Source organism: Megalopta genalis, chromosome 8 (assembly GCF_051020955.1).
Source record: "Megalopta genalis isolate 19385.01 chromosome 8, iyMegGena1_principal, whole genome shotgun sequence".
Lineage (NCBI taxonomy): Eukaryota > Metazoa > Arthropoda > Insecta > Hymenoptera > Halictidae > Megalopta > Megalopta genalis.
This window is the reverse complement of record NC_135020.1, coordinates 12,808,769-12,823,035: the sequence shown is the minus strand read 5'-3', so window position 1 is coordinate 12,823,035 and position 14,267 is coordinate 12,808,769. Positions and strand designations below refer to the sequence as shown.

General features: G+C 41.9%; 1 protein-coding gene across 1 annotated transcript in view; it reads left to right on the top strand.

Moving 5' to 3' along the window:
- Positions 1 to 447: 447 nt before the first annotated feature.
- The window catches only part of LOC117217562 (hydrocephalus-inducing protein), a 71,545-nt gene continuing 57,725 nt past the window's right edge, over positions 448 to 14,267 (top strand). The window contains exons 1-17 of the mRNA XM_076524274.1: positions 448 to 633; positions 1,903 to 2,098; positions 2,167 to 2,305; positions 3,051 to 3,178; positions 3,254 to 3,455; positions 3,520 to 3,706; positions 3,771 to 3,895; positions 5,326 to 5,419; positions 5,496 to 5,719; positions 5,794 to 5,861; positions 6,770 to 6,984; positions 7,075 to 7,314; positions 9,229 to 9,350; positions 9,424 to 9,610; positions 11,217 to 11,455; positions 12,939 to 13,022; positions 13,090 to 13,271. Coding sequence (XP_076380389.1) covers positions 451 to 633; positions 1,903 to 2,098; positions 2,167 to 2,305; positions 3,051 to 3,178; positions 3,254 to 3,455; positions 3,520 to 3,706; positions 3,771 to 3,895; positions 5,326 to 5,419; positions 5,496 to 5,719; positions 5,794 to 5,861; positions 6,770 to 6,984; positions 7,075 to 7,314; positions 9,229 to 9,350; positions 9,424 to 9,610; positions 11,217 to 11,455; positions 12,939 to 13,022; positions 13,090 to 13,271 — 2,815 coding nt within the window. The 5' untranslated portion in view covers positions 448 to 450. The remainder of the gene's footprint in view (positions 634 to 1,902; positions 2,099 to 2,166; positions 2,306 to 3,050; positions 3,179 to 3,253; positions 3,456 to 3,519; positions 3,707 to 3,770; positions 3,896 to 5,325; positions 5,420 to 5,495; positions 5,720 to 5,793; positions 5,862 to 6,769; positions 6,985 to 7,074; positions 7,315 to 9,228; positions 9,351 to 9,423; positions 9,611 to 11,216; positions 11,456 to 12,938; positions 13,023 to 13,089; positions 13,272 to 14,267) is intronic.

Here is a 14,267-nt window from a genome sequence, read left to right as displayed (position 1 = left end):
TCTCTCTCTCTCTCTCTCTCTTTCTCGCATCAAGCCCGCGGATCCTGACGACGGATCCTGATGAAAACTGTTATCGAAACGCGCCGCGCAAATCGAAATAAACGAAGCTCGACGGGACGAGAAATACACGTTCAACGGTAATAACCGCGTCCTTTCTTGGAGCGTGGAGCACGCGCGCGCGAAGCGAAAGCTGTTTTTAAATAGCGCGCGATCAAGATGAACGAGGAGGAACTGGATCGAATAAGAGACCACGAGGCCGGCACAGTCGGCTTATTGGACATTGTACAGCGTTTGTTGGCACAGTCGCGCGGTAGGATCGATAGGGAAGAGAAACGGGTTGGTACCGAAACGTTCTCGCCGTCGTTAAATCTCCGGCAAGTTGCCGGGGTACAGAAAGTAGAGGCTTTTAATGTTTCACAGTGCGCCCGTCCGTCCGAGTTCGTGAAGCAAATGCTAATGACCACGGAGGAGAGGCTCGAGTCCATTCTGAAATCGAGGTACAAACACGACCTGTCCTGTTATTCGAGCAACCACGACTGCAACTTCGACGTCAGCCCCGGTATCATCGTTTTCCAACGATTCGACCCCGGGGAGGTGTTCAATGTCACGTTGACTGTTCGCAACGTGTCGCAGGTAATCAGTTAATCATCCTCGCGTTCCGCCGGGAAAATTTACCCACTTCGTCTTTCAAATGCCGCGCGCGGTATGTATTCGATTTCTGCTGCGAGATCTTCCGAATGTGACGTTATTCGTTCGAAACAGAATTTGTTGTTTCAAAGACAAGGCGAACATGGACGAGGTGTGAACGCGGTTCAAAAGTAACTTTTTAAAGGTGCTCATATTATCTGTCTATTGTTTATTGTTAGACCGTGAATGCTTATGCGTGCATTGCATGCGCAGATCTTTGGAACGCTAGAAAACGTATTAATTAGCAAAGCTCTAATGACGTTATTAGTTTCCTTTTACAAGAAATGATTTTTTCTTTTTATGTAGTCTCTTTATGATTGTAACATCAGTGGTGGTTTATTTCAATTTACATGGATTTATTACGTTTGTTGATTTATTTTCTAATTGCAGTATACATGACTAGATATGTAAGCTGCATTTCTTGAGGTATGCGAAGGGATATAAAGGTACATACTGATTTGTGACCCTGGAGTCAATGCCTATATTTTGAGAGATGGTTGCAACTTTATTTTATGCATATTTTCGATTAACTTTGAAGTCGTAGAATATTGAAAATCGTAGAGCATGCATTACCAGATTGCATAATTTATCCTATAAGTACGTAATTTTCTAGCTCAGTGCTTGGAACGCCTCGGACGCAACATTAGGCTCCGCCTTCCGACTACCATCGCAACATTAGACTCCGCCTCCCGTCTACCGTCGCAACATTAAGCTCCGCCTCCCGTCTACCGTCGCAACATTAAGCTCCGCCTCCCGACTACCGTCGCAGCGTCTCGCTCCCCGCGACGCTTCAATCGGCGTACCGCCGCAGCGTCCCGCTCCTCGCGTTGCTTCCATCGGCGAGGCGCTGCGACGGTAGTCAGGGGGCGCAGCACAATGTTGCGTTCCGAGCCCTGTTCTAGTTGACGAAGGGAACTTTTCCTGTAACAATGATTTTTGAGAAATGATGTACGAAATGGAGAACTTGTCTAATGTTCCAAAATCTATATAAATAGATAATAATAATACAATAATATAAATATAATAATAATAATAATAATAATAATAATAATAATAATAATAATAATAATAATAATATAATAATATAATAATATAATAATATAAATATAATAATAATAATAATATAAATATAGTAATAATTATTATTATTATCTATTATTTCTGTACTGGAGCACAGCATCGTTGAGATAACAGCTAAAAATTACGTAAGCGCAGGTATCGCGGTATCTGAAGACTTCCTGCGACCTGAATCCATTCTTCTCCATTGAAAATCGAGGATCATTCTCGACGATGATCGCACCGGGTCTCTCAAACACTTACAACGTGAGATTCGCGCCCGAGAAGAAGATTGATTACGAGTATCGGCTGAGATTCACGACGAACATCGGTGAAATCGTTGTGCCGACCATAGGCGAGTTTTCAAAATTCTGACCTGATATTATGTAATAATATCATAACAACAAAATTGTTGTGATCCAGCGATCGGACCTAGAGGGATCTTAGACTTTCCGGATCGAATCGAACTGCCGGCCACAGCGGTCAAAATTGTATCCTCGAAGGTGATCTTCGTGCGCAATGTGGGACGCGCGCTGGCTGTTTTCACTCTTTGCAGTGACAGGTGGGCGAGCGCTATTTTTATCAACGTTAATAAACGTCCATCAGTCGAAACATTGCGAAAATTGTCGATTTTCATGAATCATTTTTAGACATTAGCGCGCGATTTTTATGAATCCTTGGACTCGGAATTAACCTGCACGCAACATGAGAATCGCGAGGGCTACGCCTCCTGAGTCTCATAACCCTGTATATCACTCTGTATACAGAGTATACCAAAACTATTGTACAAGCAGGAAATGGGAGGTTCCTGAGGTTATTTCAAGCAATTTCTTCCTTAGCGAAAATGCAATCCGAGGCTTCGTTTACGAGTTATTAACGAAAAAAGGTGACCAATGAGTGGAGAGATCGGCTAGCGCGAGGCGGCGCAGTCAATGAGCGCACGAAGCCCAGTTCCGCTCATTGGCTCGGCCGCCTCGCGCCTCGCTCCGAGCTCGCCTCTGATTGGTCACCGTTTTTCGTCAATAACTCGTAAACGAAGCCGCGGATCGCATTTTCGCAAAGGAAAAAGTTGCTTCAAATGATCTCAGGAATCCCTCAATTCCCGAAAATACCATAATTTTGGGACTCTTTGTATACCCGCAACGTATTCACGACAGAGATTCGAAGTTGGCTTAAATATTTCGAAAAACCTTTTTCGTTGCCGTTCTAAGAAAATAATAATTAGTGCGCGATCATCTGTCCGATCTCATTCGCCGACTAATCGATCAGTATTCCGCTTGCACGGTCGATTTGGCATGAATTTTCAGCTCGTGTTTCTGGATCGAGCCGTCGAAGGGCAGAATAGAGGAAGAGGAGACACTGCAGTTCACCGTTTGCTTTTCGTCGAAGAGCGCCGGCGACTTCGAAGGGAGGCTGTCCCTGGAATACGAAACAGGTTTCGGCTCTCCATAAACGACCTCGCGTAATCAAAGAGCTGCCTGTAATCTCGTCTTCTTTTTACGTTCATCAGGGGAGAGGCTCGGCATCGACGTCTGTTGTTCGGCGAGAAATTCCCCGATTCGCATCGACAGAAGCTGCTTCAAAATCGAGGAGACTTACTTGGGCTTGTCAAGAAGCAGGACACTGACGATCCACAACGGCAGCGATCACATCGTCAACTACAAGTGGATGCTGCTCGCGGATTCGGACGCCGACGAGCGGAGACGCGCAGAGTAAGATCGCGCGGGGAAATCTACTCGGCCTGGTGAAACTGTGAAAAAAGCTACGTTCCCGTAGATTCAGAAAACTGTTTCACTTGGTGTACGAGTCCGAGCTCGTTCGAGCCGTCGATCTTGTTCATTACGACGTCTGCACGCCTGATATCCATCAGCTGGTGTATCAACGGATTTACGCCGACGAGATCGAGTCGCTGAGAAAAGAAACCTTTCCGTACTGTCATCTGTCCTTTATGCTCTCGCCGGAGGTATATTTCCAACGTTTTTGGGAACGATTTCGTTCGGGGAAATGTTACACGGAGATGTTCTCAGGAGGGCGAGATTTGGCCGCAGTCGTCGACAGACGTCACGGTGATCTTCCGCGCCCTGGAAGTCGGCGAAATTAGTAGTATTGCCTACTTGGAAGTAACTGGCCGTGAAAGTAGAATTCCGCTGAGGTAAGACGCGGCTGCTCTGAAATTAATGTTTCAAAATAACTAGATCATGCCGCGCGAAATTCGTGGAGTTTATCGAGCGGAAAACCAGCAATTTTCATGAATTATGTTAATTTTGTCAGTGCGTGGTGCTGCATTTTCTCCCTGATTCGCGCTCAGATTACGCGATTTTCTAGTTACCGATTGTCAACGATGAAAAAAGACGAAACGCAAGGCTCGAATAATCGTGTCTCCTATTCCCAAATTGTCCATTTTCGGGCGCAATCTGAGCGCGAATTAGGGAGAATATACCGTACAGTAATGTCTCCCTTACTGACGCTCAGATTGTGCAGAAAAATGGACAATTTGGGAAGAGGGGACACGATTGTTCGAGCCTTGAAGCTCGTTTTTTTATAGTTGTTGGCAATCGGTAACTATAAAAACGAACCGCAAGGCTCGAATTTATAGTTACCAATTGTTAAGTTTACCATTAATTAAGTACAATAAGTTTTCCCTAATTGTCGCTCAGCTTGGAAACAAAAATGGACACAATTTGGGAAGTCGAGATACGATTATTCAAGTCATGCGACTCGTTTTTATAGTTACCGATTGTCAACAACTATAAAAACGAGTCGCGAAGCTCGAAGTTATAGTTACGAATTGTCAAGAATTATAAAAACGAGCCGTAAGGCTGAAATAATCGCATCTCTTCTTCCCAAATTGTCCATTTTTGTGCGCAATCCGAGCGCGAATTAGGGAAAAATTACTGTGTACAGTAAATCCTCCCAATTTTTCCTTCAACTTGTACACAAAAATGGACAATTTGGAAAGGGGAGATGCTATTTCCCGAGCCTTGCGGCTCGAATTTATAGTTATCAATTGTCAACAACTATAAAAACGAGATGCAAGGTTAAATTTATAGTTACCAATTGTCAAGGACCATAAAAACGTACCGCAAAGCTCGAATAATCGCACCTCCTCTTCCCAAATTGTCCATTTCTGTGGACAATCCGAGCGCGAATTAGGGAGAAATTACTGTGTACAGTAAATCCTCCCAATTTTTCCTTCAACTTGTACACAAAAATGGACAATTTGGAAAGGGGAGATGCTATTGCCCGAGCCTTGCGGCTCGAATTTATAGTTATCAATTGTCAACAACTATAAAAACGAAATGCAAGGTTAAATTTATAGTTACCAATTGTCAAGGACCATAAAAACGTACCGCAAAGCTCGAATAATCGCACCTCCTCTTCCCAGATTGTCCATTCCTGTGGACAATCTGAGCGTCAGTTAGAGAGACATTACCGTAGTTTTAGCAAGTAAACTTGATCCGACTTAAAGCGTTTTAAAGTGGTCGCCCGAAACGGTTCGTTACCGTTGCAACCGGCGTGACAATGCTTCTTGAAAAATCTAAGGAAATAAGTCACTTGAAAGCGACGATATTGTCGTGACAGTCTCTGCGGAACAGGCATAGGACCGTACTTCCGTCTGAACGTGCTCACGATCGACATGTGCAACGTTTACTTGTGCGCTGTGCACAATTTCGAGGTACCACGAAACCAGCAAAACAATGGACAAATGATTCACCAAACGTTAACACAGAGTCGAAATACGGTAATGGTAGGTGGTGGTGGCCAACAAGGGACACATATCCGGCACATTGATCTACAAGCCGAGGCCGACCGATTTCGGCGGCACGATCGAGATCACGCCGAACTGCCTCTTCTTGAAGCCGGACGAGCACAAGTCTTTCAACTTGAAATTCTCGTCGAAACGCAAGGGCGAGTTCGTCGAGAGGCTGGATTTCATTGTTAAGGAGAGCCTCGAGGTGCACAGCCTGCATATCAAGTGAGTCGTTTTACTTGGAACACGTAAACAGATTGATCGACCGCGGAGGACTGGCTAGATCGCGTATTTCGCAGGGGCTGCATCGTGTTCCCGAGGCTGCATTTCGACAAGGAGACCCTCGATTTTGGTGAGACGCCCCTGGGTACGTTTTGTCAAGTCGGAGAATACATTAGGCGCGAGACGCTCGGTTAATAATAAAAATACCGAGCGATCGTCTATAACAAACGTATGTGCACACCTTCTGAAACGGAATAACTGTTTCTCAGATTGGACCAAGTGAGCCGAATTCTTCTTATAACCTTCTTCTTATGTATTATAATATATGTAATATATATATAATATAATATATATATGTAGTATATATATAATATAATATATATATATATATATATATATATATATATATATATATATATATATATATATTATATTATATATATATTACATATATTATAATATATAATATATATTATATATAATATAATAATAATTATATATATAATTATATATAATATAATATATATATAATTATAATCCTTCTTATATTATATATCTTCTTATATGTCTCAAACAATTTCAAATAGATTGATCTAATTTTACAAAAATTAATCCATTTTGAAAGGTGTTCTCGTATATTTGTTAACGCTTGCAACTATGCATCGACAATATTCTACAGGGTGTCCTAAAATTTTACAAAAGTTAATTCATTTGAAAAGGTGTCCACGTATATTTGTCAACCTTTGTAACTACGCCTTATATTCTACAGGCTGTCCCAAAATTATGTTATTATGCTACTAAATTGGAGAATTCCTGAGGTCGTTTGAAGCAACTTTTTCCTTAGCGAAAACGCAATCCGCTGCTTCGTTTACGAGTTATTAACGAAAAACAGCGACCAATGAGAAGCGAGCTCGGCTGGCGCAAGGCGGCCGAGCCAACGAGCGCACTGCAAGGCTCGAATAATCGTATCTCCTCTTCCCAAATTCTCCATTTTTGTGCACCATCTGAGCGTCAGTTAGGGAGACATTACCGTATTCCCTAATTGAATCGAAGGCACCAGCAGCAAGCGGGAGGTGTACCTGCACAATGTGTCGCTAGTCCCGGTCGCATACAGCTTGGTCGTGTTGAACGATGGATGCCAGACACCTTTGACTCAAGAGGAGTTCACCAGGGCTCAAATAAAGCCCGGATTCCCATCGAATCCTCGGGAGTTCGCCGTCAACCCTAGGGCGGGGGTGATCTCTGCGAGCGGCTTCGTCAAACTGAAAGTGAGCTCCGATCCCTCCCCTCCCCCGCGCGACCATCAATCATACCCGCGATCACTAAAGCGGCTCTCCTGTCGGTCACGCGATTTACAGGTCACTTACACCGCCAACATCGCCCGAGATGGTCGGACGAGGATGGAGGTCGACTTGTGGGACACGGACTCGGACGCGCTCGGGTTGTCGATCATATTCAAAGGTGTCGTGGCCGTCCTGTCGATCGTTCCAAGTGAGATCATAGATCGCTACTGCTTCGTCAATCACCCCTCCACGAAAACGTTCGGCGTCGTGAACGAGTCCGACTTCGACGGATTTTTCTACCTGCAATCGCAAACGGTAATCGTCGCGCCAATGGAAGATTCTACCAGGATAAGCGCGAGGAATGGGCCTTTGTCGCAGGGGTTACTGCGACGGTTTATATAAAATAATCCGAGAGAGTTTTTTTGGTTTTTATATAACGAGAACTTTAATATAACTTGTAACAAAAGGCGATGAGGTACAGTGTGTAGAAGATAAATGTAAACGAGTCACGGATGAGACAGAAATATGAACACGTTGAGAGTCGGAGGAAAACTTGCTAACTGACGTCTCCCGGTCGAGAAGTCCTCGTATTTATTGGGGAGAACGTATTGAAATTGGTAAGGGAAAGTCCTTGGGAAGGGCGAAGGCCTTTCCCGAAGATTTTCCGACCGGGGTGATCCGGGACCTATGGTCCGAAGCTGTGTCCCAAAGAGAAAACGCATAAGATTTGGAATATTTTCTAATACTCAAAAGTGTGTGTTTCACGCATACGTTATATTTCTGTTGAAATAATTATTGCATATGTTTCAAAATTCTACCTTTAAATTACAAGTTCGGATTTGTAAACAACGACCGCAAAAACCTTGCGATTGTGGCGGACCAGAGGTCCTCGTATTTATTGGGGAGAACGTATTGAAATTGGTAAGGGAAAGTCCTTGGGAAGGGCGAAGGCCTTTCCCGAAGATTTTCCGACCGGGGTGATCCGGGACCTATGATCCGAAGCTGTGTCCCAACGTTTTTATTGTTTTATTGCGGTGTGTACGCCTTGCGTCGGGAAAACCCGAAAAAGGCATATGCACACCCCGCTTTTGAAGGACGTGTCTTTTTATGTCTGGTCCGCCACAGGCCTAATTTATTTTTTTTTGTGTCCTATTTTATTTTATTTTTGTTGTTGCGTCTGCTAAGCAATGTTCTTTGTCTACGATACGGTTCTGTAAGAGTTCGAGCGTGTGTCCTTTCGTTTAACGCGTTGACTGCCGTGTCGCCCGTGTGTGGCTGACAGAATACAGTAATGTCTCTCTAATTGACGCCTAGATTGTCCACCGAAATGGACAATTCGGGAAGAGGAGATACGATTATTCGAGCCTTGCAGTTAATTTTTATAATTACGAATTGCCAACAATTATAATAACGAGCCGCAATGCTCGGATAATCGTATCTCCTCTTCCCAAATTTTTCCATTTTTGTGCACAACCTGGGCGTCAGTTAGGGAGACATTACTGTAATTTGCTCGCAATCAGAATAGACAATGAATTTTCACGCTGGACTATTATATCTTCCAAATTTTATTATGATCCGTGAAACGTACGAATGTTGCGAAAATCATTCATCTCGTACGATTTAACTTTTCAATTTCAATTTAATTAAATATGGTTAGAAAAGATTATAATACTTTAAAAAGTAATTTATTATAATGCTTAAAAACGACAATATATGATCGTTAAATTTGTCACGAAATCTTTTGGGTTGTTAGCGTGCCAGTGAAAGTGTTAAGGATAATAATATTTGGTTGGCAAATCGATTTTGTAAATTTTAACTTCCATTTTCGCAGTTATATTATTTAAGATATTCGGATGAAACGAAAGCGAAAATGAAGCTGCAAACTAGTTTCAGTCAGGATATTATCTTTCAGAATCTTAAATCGGTCGTTAAGGGTTGAAAGAAAAGAATTCATTTTTCCGAGCTGGTTTTCGCAAACAACCCTTTAAGTGATCATCTCAAAATAAAAAAAACAAGCAATAATATTCTGTCACGTATCCATTGTGCATAAAAGTTTGAAGATGATCAAACTGGTGGAACACTGTCACATATCCTTGAAAATTCATTGAAAATCACCGATTCCCATTATTCTTCGATACGTTCTAAATCTAAAAGTTGAACAACGTTTTCCTTTGCAAATTTTGTTGATACATCGGTCTGTAAATTTCCCACCAACGTTCTCGTGCACAGGCATCGAACCTCCAACCATGTTCACTGTCGACGAATCAAGGTCTCGTCAAGGCTCATCAGACGAAGACCGTGAACGTAACCATCGTCGCAACGGAGCTGGGAGAGCAGACAGTGAACATTTAGTAAATTCCAGTGCTAGAATAGCTAATTGAAACAATTTGCGAGAATGTATAGCCTCTTTGTTCTTGTTGCCAGCATGTTGGCAATGGGGGAATCGTCCCCTAAAGTTGCTTGCACCATCGTTTATACCGGACAAGGAGCCCTCGTCTCCACCGAACCGACTGTCTTGAATTTTGGCGACGTTTCGGTTCTTCAAGACACGCTAACAAACTTCACGGTTATTAACAGTTCACCGATACCGGCCGAATTTTCGGTGCCCAAGGTACGGTATACTTGATCTCTTTTGTAGACAGAGTGCTTCCTTTGTGTTTGGTAGAGTCTGTAACGGAGGAAATAACTAGTACAGTAATTTCTCCCAAAAAATGTTCGGAAATCTGGGAATACTAAGTGGTGATTCGTCGGGCTTTGCGGCTCGGACATTTGAAGGCAATTCGGAGAATTGAAGGCAATTCAGAGGCCACATGCCACGATTTGAAGGCAATTCGGAGGCCACGTAACATGATTCGAAGGCAATTCGGAGAATTGAAGGCAATTCGGAGGCCACGTGACACGATTCGAAGGAAATTCGGAGGCCACATGCCACGATTTGAAGGCAATTCGGAGACAATTCGGAGGCAATTCGGGGAATTGAAGGCAATTCGGAGGCCACGTGACACAATTCGAAGGAAATTCGGAGGCAATTCGGAGGCCACATGCCACGATTTGAAGGCAATTCGGAGACAATTCGGAGGCAATTCGAAGAATTGAAGGAAATTCGGAGGCCACATGCCACGATTTGAAGGCAATTCGGAGAATTGAAGGCAATTCGGAGGCCACGTGACACGATTCGAAGGAAATTCGGAGGCCACATGCCACGATTTGAAGGCAATTCGGAGACAATTCGGAGGCAATTCGGGGAATTGAAGGCAATTCGGAGGCCACGTGACACAATTCGAAGGAAATTCGAAGGCAATTCGGAGGCCACGTGACACGATTTGAAGGAAATTCGGAGGCAATTCGGAGGCCACATGCCACGATTTGAAGGCAATTCGGAGACAATTCGGAGAATTGAAGGCAATTCGGAGGCCACGTGACACGATTCGAAGGAAATTCGGAGGCCACGTGACACGATTCGAAGTCAATTCGGAGGCCACGTGACACGATTCGAAGGCAATTCGAAGGCCACGTGCCACGATTTGAAGGCTATTCGGAGATTTCAAGGGAATTCAGAGGCTACATGCCACGATTCGAAGGCAATTCAAAGACCATATGCCACGATTCGAAGGCAATTCGGAGGCCACATGCCACGATTCGACGGTCATGTACCTTGTAGCCCCGCGGTTTTTCTTACTTAACTCCAAGAACCCTAATATCGACAGCTAGCGTAGGACTAGCACAAGGAAGTTCACAGCAATCCGAAATTTGGCATTTCCAAAAGAAATTACTATACTAGGATCAAGATACTTATTGTATATTGATTTTTGAACATTAGTCTCGGTCAAGAAAATCGAAAGTACCTCTTTGAGGCAGTCGAAGTCCTGAATCCGATCTACTTCATGACTTTCTTGGAGGCCACATAACACGATTCGAAGACAATTTGGAGGCCACACGGCATGATTCGACGATCATGTACCTAGTAGCTCCTCGGTTTGTCTTACCTAACTCATATCTAAACGGACCATTTTGTGTATTCTTCCGGGAACTCCGTCGACCCTTAGCATCGAGCAATGAATTACACAAGAAAATTCACAGCAACCCGAAATTTGGCATTTCCGGGAGAAATTACTGTATTTCCTATTTGCATAAAGATTTGCATAAAGACGAGTTGAGAAAGCAGGCCGCGATCCTTCGGATCGAGACGAAGAACTCTAATTTTAATTCTGTCGCAGGTGAACTCGGTTTCGCTTTGGAACGTCGTCCCGGATAGCGGTCACCTGGAGCCCAACGAAAGGATGAGAATCGACGTGAAACTGCGTCTCCGCGACATCGGAAAATTCAGCGACCGGATCGTGCTGGATGTGGTAAATGGACGGACAGTCAGCGTCGCGTTGAGAGCGTTCGGAGTCGGGTGCAGCGTCGTTTTCGAGCCACACATATTTCCAGTCTACGATTTAGGATTTCTGTTCAGGTACCAAACCGCTGATCCTTCACTTCCGTCGAAACTACATTTGCTCGCAGTTAAAATAGAGATCATGTAGCGAGAAAATTGGGCGACGATCTGCTCGGCATCGACGGTGGAACTCGTATTTTAAAACTTTCCTAAGTTGTTCTCTTGCGCTGAAATGTAGAACTATAAAATGTTGGTGATTTTCCTTAGAATAATTTTATGAATTCGAACGTCTCCGAAAAGATTAAATTAGCATAAACTAGCATCAGAATTCGATGACCCTTTAAATATAATCGTCGATGTAGTTTCTCTCGATTATCATCTGGTTTCCGTTCGCAGCCATCAGACAATCAATCGAACGATAACGTTAAAAAATTACGGAACAAGCGCTTATCAGATTGTCTGGTCGAACAGTCCGCATGTGCAGCTCAATCGAGGTCAATTGATGGGACTGCAAACGTGAGTAACATGCGAAACTTTCGTATTTTACGTGGGTTATTAAGAGGAGATCTCTATACAGGGTGTCCTAAAATTATTGTATTTCCGGGAACTGAGGGGTTCATGAGATCATTTGAAGTAACTTTTTCCTTGGCGAAAATGTGATCCGCGGCTTCGTTTACGAGTTATTAACGAAAAACGGTGACCAATGAGAGGCGGGATCAGCCGGCGCGTGGCGGCCGAGCCAATGAACGGAACTGGGCTCCGTGCGCTCGTTGGCTCGGCCGCCTCGCGCTAGCCGAGCTCGCTTCTCATTGGTCAGCGTTTTTCGTTAATAACTCGTGAACGATGCCTCGGAGAACATTTTTGTAAAGGAGAAAGTTACTTCAAATGATCTCAGGAACCCCACATTTTCCGGAAATACCACAATTTTGGGACACTCTGTACAAGTGCTAATAAATTATCATTCGGATATTTCTAACAGTACGTTCTCCTTAATCCGAGTACTACTTCTCCGTTAAGAATATTTGATTTAAACACGCAGAAATAAATCAACGATAAGTGCACGATATATAATTACGGTACAAATTATGAATAGAAGATTTAATCATTCGTGAGCTAAGTAGTGCTCTGATGGATTCTACAGGTCCTAAGGTTATGTCAAATAATATCTATATTTGCTGAAATATTCGAAGTCTATGTTTAACACTAGAATTATTAAACATTTTTATTCAATTATACATATATTATGATAAAAATCGTACGAACATTAACCCTTTGCACTCGAAGCTATTTTAACTGCGAATCTAAAATAATTTTTCTGACTTATAATATTTTTATTTTATATAACGAAGTGTATTTTAACTTTGTTAATATAAAAATTATCTCAGAACGTGATATAACAAATTTGAATGGCGCCTCGGCGTCACCACTCGAGTGCAACAATAACATTATTATTATTCGCGCTCAGAACTGGATAATTTTAGTACATAAAATTATAAATATAAAATTATTAAAAAAATAAATATAAATATTAAATATACATAAAATTATTTTCTTAACGTAGCACGAAATTTGAAATGAAACCACTGGTACTCGAAATCGAACCGGAAGAGGAGAAAGTCGTAAATTGCGAACTTTTTTGGAACAGGTAGGCGAAAGTTAGGTTGTTAATGGCAACGGACCTCCTAAGAAATTGCACTCTCTTCCGTTGATAGAAACGAATGCGTAACAGAAGATTGGTACGTCTTCGGTAAAACTGTGACGGCTCTGAGACGCGAGTTGATCGGTGTTTCTACTTTCAAAGCCACTTTGACGGAGCCGAAAATATTCTTTAGCAAAAACGAGCTAAGGTTCCGTGTTGATCTCTGTCCGGACGGTGACATGCGTCATCAAACAGGTTCGACATTTCCCGTCAATTTTATTTCGCCAGAAATCAGCCTTCTTTCCCATTGTTACACTGGTGGAACTATATTCGACTTCGTTTCGAATAATCAATTTAACTTTAATATCTTATTCTATTTATGCAAAAATGATGATCGAATTTCTCCACTTTGTACACATAAAATAATTTTTCTAATAAATCTTCTTGCTAATTTTGTACGTTATTTTAAAGCATGAAGCGTTCGAAACAATGTCATGTATTTCAAGAATTAAACAATATTCATTTCTTCTTTTATTAAATACAGTGACTCTGATCAATATTCGGACACCTTTTAAAACGCAATAAATATTTTAGAACTGAACTAAATGGCTTGAATTTTTTAGCTTTTTTTTTTACTAAACCATAACTAGAGTACTTTTTTAAAATTTTGCTTTTGCTTGGAATGTAAAAAAAAAGTAAAAAGCTCTCGCTTTTTTAACTTTTTTATCTGAGCCAATAACGAAAATTTAAAAAATGCTTTTTCTAGATCTCGGTACACTTATACGCATGTTGAAAATTTCATCGAAATCGGTTGACCTTGGTATAAGCTGTGAACAATTAAAGATTAAAAGTTCAGATAAAAAAGTTAAAAACATGAGTTTCTCATCTTTTTCTCGTCATTCCAAGCAATAGCAAAATTAAAAGAAGAACATTCCTTGACATAAGCTGTAAACAATTAAAGATTAAAAGTTCAGATAAAAAAGTTAAAAACATGAGTTTCTCATCTTTTTTTCGTCATTCCAAGCAATAGCAAAATTTAAAAAAAAACATTCCTTGGTATAAGCTGTAAACAATTAAAGATTAAAAGTTCAGATAAAAAAGTTAAAAACATGAGTTTTTTCATTTTTTTGTCATTCCAAGCAATAGCAAAATTAAAAAAAAAACATTCTGGTTATGGTCTAGTAGACTGGCCCCTCTATCATCTAAAAAAAATTCAAGTCCTTTAATTCAATTCTATATAATAGTTCTTGC